At 42.8% G+C, this 12,416-nt stretch overlaps 6 protein-coding genes across 6 annotated transcripts; 1 reads left to right on the forward strand and 5 right to left on the reverse strand.

The window, feature by feature from the left end:
- Window positions 1–1,336: 1,336 nt before the first annotated feature.
- LOC308325854 (histone H2B-like) lies at window positions 1,337–1,711 on the reverse strand (the record flags this gene model as incomplete). The annotated part of the gene is made up of 1 exon (XM_080778576.1): window positions 1,337–1,711. The coding sequence occupies one exon, from the start codon at window positions 1,709–1,711 to the stop codon at window positions 1,337–1,339; it is 375 nt and encodes a 124-aa protein (XP_080634702.1).
- A 1,312-nt stretch (window positions 1,712–3,023) lies between these two features.
- LOC308324984 (histone H4) lies at window positions 3,024–3,335 on the reverse strand (the record flags this gene model as incomplete). The annotated part of the gene is made up of 1 exon (XM_080777354.1): window positions 3,024–3,335. One exon carries the CDS (start codon window positions 3,333–3,335, stop codon window positions 3,024–3,026), a length of 312 nt encoding a protein of 103 aa, XP_080633480.1.
- A 1,060-nt stretch (window positions 3,336–4,395) lies between these two features.
- LOC308324849 (histone H1-like) lies at window positions 4,396–5,007 on the reverse strand (the record flags this gene model as incomplete). The annotated part of the gene is made up of 1 exon (XM_080777161.1): window positions 4,396–5,007. One exon carries the CDS (start codon window positions 5,005–5,007, stop codon window positions 4,396–4,398), a length of 612 nt encoding a protein of 203 aa, XP_080633287.1.
- Window positions 5,008–7,207: 2,200 nt separating this feature from the next.
- LOC308325565 (histone H3.2) lies at window positions 7,208–7,643 on the reverse strand (the record flags this gene model as incomplete). Its single annotated transcript, XM_080778099.1, has 1 exon — window positions 7,208–7,643. Exon 1 carries the CDS (start codon window positions 7,616–7,618, stop codon window positions 7,208–7,210), a length of 411 nt encoding a protein of 136 aa, XP_080634225.1. The 5' UTR covers window positions 7,619–7,643.
- A 2,482-nt stretch (window positions 7,644–10,125) lies between these two features.
- On the forward strand, window positions 10,126–10,509 carry LOC308325083 (histone H2A-like; the record flags this gene model as incomplete). Its single annotated transcript, XM_080777490.1, has 1 exon — window positions 10,126–10,509. One exon carries the CDS (start codon window positions 10,126–10,128, stop codon window positions 10,507–10,509), a length of 384 nt encoding a protein of 127 aa, XP_080633616.1.
- Window positions 10,510–11,350: 841 nt separating this feature from the next.
- LOC308326343 (histone H2B 1/2-like) lies at window positions 11,351–11,839 on the reverse strand (the record flags this gene model as incomplete). The annotated part of the gene is made up of 1 exon (XM_080779149.1): window positions 11,351–11,839. The coding sequence occupies one exon, from the start codon at window positions 11,837–11,839 to the stop codon at window positions 11,462–11,464; it is 378 nt and encodes a 125-aa protein (XP_080635275.1). The 3' UTR covers window positions 11,351–11,461.
- Window positions 11,840–12,416: the final 577 nt, after the last annotated feature.

The following is a 12,416-nucleotide window of genomic DNA, read 5'->3' on the forward strand; positions in this document are numbered from 1 at the left end:
CAATCTTGTATTTATGTTGTGTTAATGTTCTATGTAGAATGACATTTGGATTACAAACATACTCTGTTCAGCCAAGTGCTTTTCAGTTACCTGATGGCTCAAACCACTTCCAAGGGGGTAGCTGCTTCCTCCTACAGCTACATCGACAGGGGGTCTGTTGACCAAATAGCTGATGGGTGCTCCTGTCTGCCGCTGTAGCAACATCAAGTCCTCATCTGTTACTGTGTTGCTCCTTGCACTAGCATTCATTCAGAATGATCCCATATGAAAAAGGTATACAGTCATACTACATGGTTGTCAATCAATATATTTGCTGTAGCTGTGTGGACCTCAGAAAGATGCTGTTAACTTAGTCTGGTATGTAAATAATGTATAAATAGTTACTCATACCCATGAATCTTGAAATTACATTTTCCACAAATATTGAATTTACCGTTTCCCAGTGTAGTGACAGTCGACAGGTCTTCGTTTGCAGGTCGTTTTGGCTTTGGCGACAACCACAGAGGATATAGGCACGGGATTTATTTTGCCTCCCCTGGGTTTGTGCCATTGTTGTGGCAAACTAGTGCGCGCTCTTATTGGGCCATCATGACATCGAGCGTATTTATTAAGCACACGGTGTGGGAACAATATCCCGGTGCGCTATAAACATTGCAGGGTAAGTCAATATAGTGTCCTTGTTGTATTTTAAGGTATGGTTCAGTCTAGCCGCAATTTGCAACTCTAGATTATAATGGGAGGGCTGTCATCGATCCATTTAAGAATTGACAACCAAGCTAGTCTAGTCACTGGAGGGGGGTATCATGCACCCCCCGGAAATATACTTCTAATCAGTGTTTTCTTATTGGAAAAAATGTGCTGAAAATGATGAGCTATGATAAAAAGTTGTCAAAATGTCCCACCTACCTCAAAACCCCCTTTTTGGTATATGGCTCTGGTGAAATTGTGTAAAGGCACATATGAATTCACTAAAATTACATACCGGTAAGTAGACATGGAAGTCTGAAATTGGTCATGGAGTATCTTGACACATAGGGGTAAGTAGCAGAACAGGATTTGGGGGGTTGCTATACCATTATATTCTTAAATATGACCCACATCATCCTCAAAAACACAAAAAAAAGATGGTGTCCGCTTGACTAATAACAACAAAGATGGTTATTTTCCAACACATTATGGTGAGTAGCACTGCCTCACTTGCATATGGAAAACTTCCCATATCCCCAACCTTCAATTTGAGCCCAAGATAACAGACTGTCTGTAATTTGGATAAACCCTTTCTTGGAAAAGATGGGTGGTCCTTAAAAGGACCGTTGTTTTTAATGAAGTGTGCAGTTTACTTGGAGCTGGTGTACTTGGTCACAGCCTTGGTGCCTTCAGACACGGCGTGCTTGGCCAGCTCACCGGGGAGCAGCAGGCGGACGGCGGTCTGAATCTCCCTGGAAGTGATGGTGCGTCGCTTGTTGTAGTTAGCCAGTTTGGAGGCTTCTCCGGCGATGCGCTCAAAGATGTCGTTGACGAAGGAGTTCATGATGCCCATGGCCTTGGAAGAGATACCGGTGTCGGGGTGGACCTGCTTCAGGACCTTGTACACGTAGATGGCGTAGCTCTGCTTCCTGGACTTTCTGCGCTTCTTGCCGCCCTTCGCTGCGGTTTTGGTGACGGCTTTCTTGGAGCCCTTCTTGGGCGCTGGTTTTGCTACTTCAGGCATCGTGGTTGTATTCAATAGAACAGTTCAGTTGCAGTGAACAACGTGAAGAGGGCGCTCTCTCTCGTACCACTATTTATACAGAGCCAATGCAAATGAAGTGTGTGGCTCCCAGCACATGATTGGCTGATCCTGCCACAATGAGTGAGTCTTTGTTTTCAGTATTATGTTTCCCGCTCGTGTTCTCGTGCTCTATTGTCCCTGTAACATTGTGAGGGGCAATTATACATTCATGGTAAATGTTTAATTTAAAGCCCCTTTTTATCATCATGTGTTGCATTGATCCTCCTTTATGACACCCACATTTCCCCATGATAAATGTATATCTATATCTGAATATTCATTGAGACACCACATTCCCAGCGTTAGTATAATATAATAATAAGTTAATGAATTGTTACTATTATGATAATAATTCTGCTCCTCTGTGCTCAAAGCTCAGAGCTGGCAGGTGTGTTCTTATGGAAGTCCTAGCCTGTGTATTAAAAACAATGAAAGACGATGGTTCTTCTCATCACTGTATTCTGAATATTGCACATGTCCAGGCCTCAGGTCCCACCTGCTGAAACCAGGAACCGGATTAACTACTACATTAATGAACGCATGTTCTTTATTGGCACCAAATTGCATTCATCCCGAGAGCGTACAAGCTTTACCAGAAGTAATAGAAACTGTCGTATTGTTGTTTTGATAGTTGTTTTGTAGCCCCTCCTATAATGTTTGTTTTAAAAACACCATTGACAATAAAGATAATTTGTTTGTATTGTCAACGTTTGTTTTACATCACCTAATCATAGCAACATGAGTTAGATGATAAGAGTGCCCCTCACTTCACACGGGTGTGATTTTTTAATATACAGAGCGGAATTGTAAGAAACATCAAAAGAAGTTAATATGCAATGATGTTTCCCCAATACATTTGAAATACTGTCTTCTTAACCTCTATATTTGGAAGGTTGAACGGAGTTGGCTTTGTTCTCCTCCTGCTCTTAATTCCCTGTACATCTGCTTCAATGTGTTGCACGGTCAGCTTGTAGATCTCCATCTTAACTATTGTATTCGTTACACCTCCTCCGGGGAAGTGTGCACGCGCTTAGTGTAACATTTTAAGGCCCTAGAGGATTTGTGTCGGATGTTATTCCAAATTTGTTCAACGAGACTTTTTGTACAGGCAGAGGCACCACATTCCACAACAAAGTGTCTCAGTCACCACTGTATCCTGCATTATAAAATTGGGTAATACTCTTTAAAGAAGGTGTGGGTGGCTCTTAAAAGAGCCTTTGGGTTGTTGGTAGATTAGATCAAGTCAGCGTCATTAACCTCCGAAGCCGTACAGAGTGCGTCCCTGTCTCTTCAGAGCATAGACAACATCCATGGCGGTCACGGTCTTTCTCTTGGCGTGCTCCGTGTAGGTGACGGCGTCACGGATCACGTTCTCCAGGAACACCTTGAGGACACCGCGGGTCTCCTCGTAGATCAGACCGGAGATACGCTTCACTCCGCCACGGCGAGCCAGACGGCGGATAGCGGGCTTGGTGATTCCCTGGATGTTATCACGGAGAACCTTGCGATGGCGCTTGGCGCCTCCTTTTCCAAGTCCCTTTCCTCCTTTTCCTCGGCCTGACATTTTGAGTTCAGCTGAAGTTGCAGTTAGAAAACTGAGTGATTTGAGAGCTCAGAGCCTTGCCTTTTTATGTGTGTTCTGAGGACGTAAGGGAGGACAGGCACAGACACAGCTGCGTGGGCGTAACCATCCCTACCCCCACACACACACAAAAACACTCCTCCCCCATGGTCACGTCAACCCATACAGTTAGTTTTGGTCACATGATCACACCACATTCGGATAGTTTACAGTAAAAATTGACAGAACCATCTAAATACTACAACATGCAGAGGAGAAGTCATAACAGAACCATCTAAATACTACAACATGCAGAGGAGAAGTCATAACAGCACCATCTAAACACTACAGCATGCAGAGGAGAAGTCATAACAGAACCATCTAAACACTACAACATGCAGAGGAGAAGTCATAACAGCACCATCTAAACACTACAGCATGCAGTCATAACAGAACCATCTAAACACTACAACATGCAGAGGAGAAGTCATAACAGAACCATCTAAACACTACACCATGCAGAGGAGAAGTCATAACAGAACCATCTAAACACTAGAGAAGTCATAACATAACATAAAAATGTCAACTTCTCCATATCATATAATTGGGCTGTTCATTTTGGCCAATATTGTGCAGAATAACTCAGGGAACGACGACTTGCACTCTTTACTTTAACTCAAGTAAACCCTCCCAGAGCAATACAACATAATCTCACAATAGCAGTCCTTTTGCCTTTGACAGCGTTCATTAACACATTCTTTGACTTCATGGCTTGTTTATTTGTGATGTGATATTTCCCATTTAGTGCACAATTAACTCTTGATGAGGTAGAGGGCGTGGACCAGGATGTATCTGTGATTTATGGTTTAGCAATGTGGATTAGAAAACATATGGGCATTATATTTTAGCAAGTGCTCCATCTGTGTAATCTCATAAGTGGTATTTGATTTATAATACACAGTGTAAAGTATGACCATGGTGCAAAAAACGAGGATACTCTTGTAAAATAATGTGGTTGGCTCTTAAAAGAGCCTTTTGTCGGTATAAATATGGAACAGAGGGTTTACTTCTTTTTGGGCGCTGCCTTCTTTGCTGCCTTGGGTTTGGCAACATTCTTGGCTGGAGATTTCTTTGCTGCTGCGGGCTTCTTAGCCACTTTCTTGGGGCTCTTGGTGGCCTTCTTCGGGCTTTTAGCTACTACTTTCTTGGCAGCAGGCTTCTTGGCTTTCTTGGGTGATTTCTTGGCGGCTACAGGCTTCTTTGCTGCTGCCTTTTTGGGTGATTTCTTAGCCACTGCGGGTTTCTTGGCCGCAGCGGGCTTCTTTGCTTTGACTGCTTTCTTAGCAGCAGGCTTCTTTACCTTCACCGCTTCTGCCTTGTTAATCTTGAAGGAGCCAGACGCGCCGGTGCCTTTGAGCTGGACCAGGGTGCCTTTAGTGACCAGGCTCTTGACGGCGGTCTTTACGCGGACCTTGTTCTTCTCCACATCGTAGCCGCCGGCAGCCAGAGCTTTCTTGACCGCAGCGAGAGACACACCGCTCCGCTCCTTGGAGGCGGACACGGCCTCGACGACCAGCTCAGCGACGCTGGGGCCGATCTTCTTGGGTCGGGGTGCTGCTGCTGCCTTCTTCTTGGCGGCCTTGGCCGGAGCTGGTGCTGGAGCGACTTCTGCCATTATTCTCTCGGATAGTAGGTTGCTGTTCCTCCTGTAAAGTAAACTCTCAGAATGATGCCGAACGCCCTGAAGGGGCTGGACTTAAACACCACATGAGAACCATCTAGACTCAACACACACAGCAGCTCTTCTGTAGTATCTTAATGTGACACTTTTGTGTTTTCTCCTCGATTAAAACATCATATAACAATCTACTGGGTATATTATTTAATGCAACAAAGAGCTGACCAGTTACTACACATGCTCCTTTCTTACATTAATACATCTGAGATGAAAACGGCACTCTAGTTTTTAAGTTATATGCTAAAAACATCACCCTTCCACAGTCTGACACCAGTGTTTCCTCTGTCATTTGTCTTATAAAACATTTTAAACTACGATACAATAACAATGATACTCAAACTCGTCTTAGCAGACATTCATGGCGACGCAATAACATAAACTATACTTTTGCCGAGTCTTCAGTTTTTCTATAAACTCTTGTTTTCCGACACAAGTAAACACACTCCAGTTGACAACAGCATGGGCTGATACCAACTGAACTTCCATGATGTATTGACAAATGTGACTTTGGAACATGATGTATATTGGCATGAATTATTTTACAGTGTGTACAGTAGACTATACTTTTGTATTAATACAAAAGTATTTGTTGTAGTGTCACATTATGGACAAGATGGAGATTAGGATGTATTTTATGGACACTACTTCATATGTATTCTTTTCAGAGCCACCCACACTTTCTTTCAATATTTATTCAGCTAAGTTTCATGATCAATGGGGCCAATAATTAACTACTTATAAGTAATCCGTTCTCAACAGTGATATCAATGCACATTATAGTAGTAATGGAATAATGGATGAATTCATGACAGAGGTGGCAGTGCATATTTAGGTGAGGTGACTCTGAGACAAGCTTGGTGGTTATGGAGCCTCACACAGCTGAACTCAAGTTAGCCCCGCGAGCCAGAACCCAATGGTACGTAAAGGTTCTGACATTTGGATAACTTTACTTCCCATAGGGTCCGGTCCCAGTTATATAGCGTATAATGGGAGACAGACGAACATACCGTTGTCAACGGCATTGCTGCGGTTTCCTCGTGCAGGTCCGATGGCCCAAAATAAGCACACAAGAGCTATAGGATACAACGGAAACCGCTGTGAATTTTACTTTGCCACAGAAGCCGTTAAGTATTTTTAATCTGTGTTTGACCGATTGGCTGAAATGCTCTCTTCCTTCCTTATTGACATCCCATTGTGAGCATAATGAGCATTGTTTAATTCACAAACAATATTGTTGCTCTAAATGAACAACCAATTGCAGAAGCTTGTGAACATGTAGATTCATCCAATACATTAGCACCACTATAACAATTATGTTTACATTAATAATGAATGAAAATCCAATGATAGATACTCACGTTAAACCTAAAAGGATATTTGTTTCAAAGTTGTGACTTGTGAAAGTGCTCCTGTATTGTTAGATTGTTCGGTTATTACGGCATGCTGTAGTGTTTAGATGGTTCTGTTATGACTTCTCCTCTGCATGTTGTAGTTTAGATGGTTCTGTTATGACTTCTCCTCTGCATGCTGTAGTGTTTAGATGGTTCTGTTATGACTTCTCCTCTGCATGTTGTAGTTTAGATGGTTCTGTTATGACTTCTCCTCTACATGCTGTAGTGTTTAGATGGTTCTGTTATGACTTCTCCTCTGCATGCTGTAGTGTTTAGATGGTTCTGTTATGACTGCATGCTGTAGTATTTAGATGGTTCTGTTATGACTTCTCCTCTGCATGCTGTAGTATTTAGATGGTTCTGTTATGACTTCTCCTCTGCATGCTGTCTGAGATAATTAATAGTAAGGAGCACGCACAGGTCGCAGTTTTACTGACCTATCATAGCTTTCACACAATGCAGCTCCAATGATACAGTATGTGTGTTTTATTGTGCTATGGTAATACCAAAGCACAAAAAAACACTACAAATATATATAATAATGGTATTGATGTAGTGCACATGAGTTAGCTAAATTGAAAAAATACTTGTGGGCACACATTACCAAATGCAATCATTTCAGTAGTTTTTGGCTCATTGTGAAGTTTAAAGTGCACAAGTAATATCCAAGGATAATAGCTCTTTAAATAACACATTTGGTGGCTCTTAAAAGAGCCGTTTTGGGGTTGTGACAGTGACGGATGAGTTTAAGCACGTTCTCCGCGGATACGACGGGCCAGCTGGATGTCTTTGGGCATGATGGTCACCCTCTTGGCGTGGATGGCGCACAGGTTAGTGTCTTCAAACAGACCGACCAGATAAGCCTCAGCGGACTCCTGGAGAGCCATGACGGCAGAGCTCTGGAAGCGCAGGTCGGTCTTGAAGTCCTGGGCGATCTCCCTCACCAGGCGCTGGAAGGGCAGCTTGCGGATCAGCAGCTCGGTGGATTTCTGGTAACGACGGATCTCCCTCAGAGCCACTGTACCGGGACGGTAACGGTGAGGCTTCTTCACTCCACCGGTCGCCGGCGCGCTCTTACGCGCTGCCTTGGTGGCGAGCTGCTTCCTGGGCGCTTTGCCGCCGGTGGACTTACGAGCTGTCTGCTTAGTTCTTGCCATGGTGTCTTCTTTTTTTTTTTTTCACTTTTTTGTTTATTCAAGATCCAGGGTATACAGTAAATCAAAAGACATATGTGACACACCCATATGAAACATATAAAATATAACAAAATATTGTGAGTCCATACACGAAATATTATGGTAGCATAAATAAAAATAAGAAAATAAAATAAAAAGTTGCATAGTCCTATGCTAACATGGAAGCGACACTAATACAAACCACATAACCTGAATCAAGTTTTAAAACAAAAACAAGACAAGACAAGACAAGACAACATGGCATGGTCATTGGTCACCCAAAACATAATCGACGTGGTAGTGCATCCACACATGGCTCCTAATAATAATATACTGAACAACCCAGCTGCGTCGGGAATCTAAGCATGCTCAAATCCAGGATTAATCTCCTTCGCCATGGTGTCTTCTTAAGAAGTTGAGAATAGAATAGCTGAACAGAGCAAACTGGTGCCTTTTATTAGCGCCTCGGAAACGCCGTCGTCCTCCGATTGGTCAGTGTTCTGGAACCTCCTTGTTTTGGGAGGTACCATGCATCACTGGCACCGATTGGAGGGGAGCTGAGGAGCTCTTAAACACGTCATACTGACCGGGGCTGCTGTAATAGCTAATAAATACTAGTCTCCACTAGCCTGAATTCTCATTTCGTTTCACTCCATTAAATCGCCTGAACATATTTTTTTAATGTGGCTAGCGATTCAGGGGCTGGAGCCAGGCTAAGTCTCCACTACAAACCGAAAAAAATAAAATACAATATAGAACCCACCACTGCTCCACCTAATTCACGAAGACACTCACATTGGCTGCAATTTATTTTCAAATGCATTCTTTAATTATCCACAGTATCTGAAACAATTTCTTGTCCCATACACACCACCATATAATTTAAGGCACACTGACCATCCTTACTTTACAGTCCACTCCCAAAAAAGGATAACAAAAAAGGAAAGTGGGCACCATGCCTTCAAATTCAATGTACCGGTATTTAAAGAATCAATCTTCATACACCTTCTAACACCGTTTCTAATTAATGTACTCTTCTTGGTTGGTGTTATATAAATGGTAAATGGTGTATTTATATAGCATCTTTATCCAAGGCGCTTTCTAGGAAACCATGCAAGGCACCAACCAGCACATCAGGAGCACTTGCCACTTAGGGGTTCAGAGTCTTGCTCAAGGACACTTTGACACCAACTCTGAGGGAGCCCACTGGGATCGAACTGGCAACCTTGTGGTTACCATCCAGCCACTCTACCCCTGAGCCACTGCTACCCCGGCCCTACCCCCCTAAAATGAGATGAGACATCTCAAGGGGCTCATCCTTTCAATAAAAGGTTAATTGATCTTGCACATACACACATACAAATGTTCATGGAGTTAAGCTGTGGAACAGCTTGTCTGAGCCAATAAAGCAAAGCAACAACCTAAAACAATTTAAAAATAGGCTCAAACTGGAATTATTGTATAGATATAACCTGGAATGAGTGGGGAGCGGAGCTATGTTATGCTGTGTAGTGTTGGACTAAAGTATCTTCTCTTTGTCTGTTTGTCTTTTTTCCTCCTTGTTTCTCGTTGTCTGTTTTTGTTTTTTTAATTTTCTTTTCTTCTTCTATAAATGCCATTAGTTTGTTTTGTTTATATGTTGATTGTTATGCATATCTTCAACAGTATTTTGGAATACATTGAGATAAGGATAGGCACTAATAAGCTTTAAGCTTCTGCCTTTTCGATCACCTAAAAAGAAAAAGTAAATCAACTAAAAAGTAATCGAAATAATCTATTCATTCGTTCATTGTATGACAGGGTGCAAATAAATAAATATTTCTACAAGATATTGAAGATAAATACAACGGGACAGGACATCTCTTGTCTTAATACACAATTAACACTCATATATTCACAACATATAATGTGGTCAAACTTTGGACACTTTTGCTGCACATAAGTGATGATTGTGGGCCCTATTGTAAACAAGTAAACAAGTGTAATGAGTTATGGTGTCGTCCACTCACAGTTAAAAGTTTTTGTATTGAGTTGTACTAAAATGTGCCATGCACTTGAATAATATATTATCGGCAGGCTCCCAGAAATGTACATAACATGGCGTATAATTATGCTTACTTACAAAATGAGATATTCAGTTTAGGCAGTTTGGGTTTGCTTGGTTCTTCACATATTCTCTCTCTGTAAAGCAGTTGAACTGACAACAGTGACAACTTAACTTGTAGAGAGGCACACTTTGTGGTCAAGAACCTCCCTCTTTGGGAGGAGTCAGAGTTTACACTGGAAGGAACCGATCACACCACTAGCAGTGAGTGGTGGGAAACTCATACACACTCAGCCCGCGTTCTCATCCGTCTCTATGATTGGTGGGGCGCACAACCCCACACTATACTTTACTAAGCTGAATATATAAAAGGTCTCGCACGCCTCTACTGCAGCATATTTCTTCGAGTGCTTATTATTCTACAGATAAACCTACCTACTAGAAAATGAGCGGTCGAGGCAAAACCGGAGGAAAGGTGAGGCAGAAGGCCAAGACCCGCTCATCCCGTGCCGGGCTCCAGTTCCCAGTGGGTCGTGTCCACAGGCTGCTGCGTAAAGGCAACTATGCCCAGAGAGTCGGTGCCGGCGCCCCGGTCTATCTGGCGGCTGTCCTCGAGTATCTGACCGCTGAGATCCTGGAGTTGGCTGGAAACGCTGCCCGCGACAACAAGAAGAGTCGTATCATCCCCCGTCACCTCCAGCTGGCCGTCCGCAACGACGAGGAGCTGAACAAACTTCTGGGTGGAGTGACCATCGCTCAGGGCGGTGTCCTGCCCAACATCCAGGCTGTTCTGCTGCCCAAGAAGACCGAGAAAGCTGCCAAGAAATAAACCTGCTTCGACTGAATAAACCCAACAAAGGCTCTTTTAAGAGCCACCCACTCCTTCTATATGAGAGTCATTTCCAATATCCCTATCAAAGTAGTTTAAGCTTATCGCTGTTACGCTAGTTCATAAGACATGCATGTTTCCTGTCAGTCTATGTCTGCATTAACAGCACAGTGCGTTATTAATTTATTTGTTCGGTTGTAATGTAATTACAAGTAGGCCTAATTAACCAAATTACCCTACACTGCTACAATGATGGGTGTATTTTTACAACTTGGAACATACAGCACCTTAACTCGCGTGGATGGTAACATTGGCTTTTAATACGCATTGAAGCGAATTCAATAGAAATATATTAATCTATTCTACACGTTCACAAGCTCCACTAAACAGAGATAGGAGACTCACACTTTGTTACTGCATAATGTTCTCCCGCCCGCCGGCTCCATTGTCCCCCTAAAATGCAGACCAGGGGGATTGGGGATATTTGATACACAATACACATTTAGAGTGAATCTATATTTCAATAGTTCTATTCTACGCTCCAAACTAAATCCAGTTCTAACACGTTCAATGAAGTCTATATGCAATATAGACTTTGTTCTTCCATTAGTCAGTTTTTTTTTTTTTTTACATGATTGCTAGTGTAGTGGCGCAAATATGAAATCTACATTATTTATGACACGCTTCTTAATTCATTAATTCAGTTCATAATGTTAAACACCATTTACAGCAATCATCTTGTTGCTTATTAATTAATGCAGTCCTTTTTATGTACAATTTACATGCCTAGTTTTAACAGTTATTCAGATCAGCGTCAGATGACTGACTTGGACTAACTGGATTAGCAGACAGTCTGTAAAGGCCATTTGCTTATATTATTTGGATAAACCCTTTCTTGGAGAAGATGGGTGGTCCTTAAAAGGACCGTTGTGTTTAGAGCAGACAGAAGAGTTTACTTGGAGCTGGTGTACTTGGTCACAGCCTTGGTGCCTTCAGACACGGCGTGCTTGGCCAGCTCACCGGGGAGCAGCAGGCGGACGGCGGTCTGAATCTCCCGGGATGAGATGGTGCGGCGCTTGTTGTAGTTAGCCAGTTTGGAGGCTTCACCGGCGATGCGCTCAAAGATGTCGTTGACGAAGGAGTTCATGATGCCCATGGCCTTGGAAGAGACACCGGTGTCGGGGTGGACCTGCTTCAGGACCTTGTAGATGTAGATGGCGTAGCTCTCCTTCCTTCCCTTTCTGCGCTTCTTGCCGCCCTTCGTGGCGGTCTTGGAGACGGCGCCCTTCTTGGAGCCCTTCTTGGGTGCTGGTTTCGCTACTTCAGGCATGTTTCTGTCTCAGTGGAACGAAGAGAAGAAGTGATCTATGGTCGGCGTTGCACCAGTATTTATAGCACGCCTATTCAAATTAAGTGTGCGACTCCCACAGACACCCTCTTTGTGATCCTGCCACAAAGAGGGTGGTGTCCTGTCTTTGTTCCTGCATACTGTTTTCACGCTCGTGCAACACAAGAATGTACATATATTTTGGGTATTAGGCTATTATGTTTTTCCACATTTCCCCATGATAAAGGTCTATCTCTAGATGTTCATTAAGACAGTGGCAATATTCCCATTATATTATATCATGAGTTAATGTGTTAGTGTGAGTGTGTGCTCTTCCCATTCCCGTTTATTCAAAACAATGAATTGTTCTCCAGTTAAACACTATATATTCTGATAAGTGTGTAGGGGCGAGTGGCGAGGAGATAGTTTAAAAAAGGGCCCATGATTGAGGTCTCTCTTTGTTTCTGCCTGATCTATTGTCCCACGGCTAAATTATAGACAAGGGATAGGGATACATGATAATAAACATTAAATGAACAGCTCTACTCCACGCTACAATTTAAATCCAGTTGTAACACAC

Source organism: Protomyctophum bolini, assembly GCF_963924005.1.
Source record: "Protomyctophum bolini genome assembly, chromosome: 12".
Lineage (NCBI taxonomy): Eukaryota > Metazoa > Chordata > Actinopteri > Myctophiformes > Myctophidae > Protomyctophum > Protomyctophum bolini.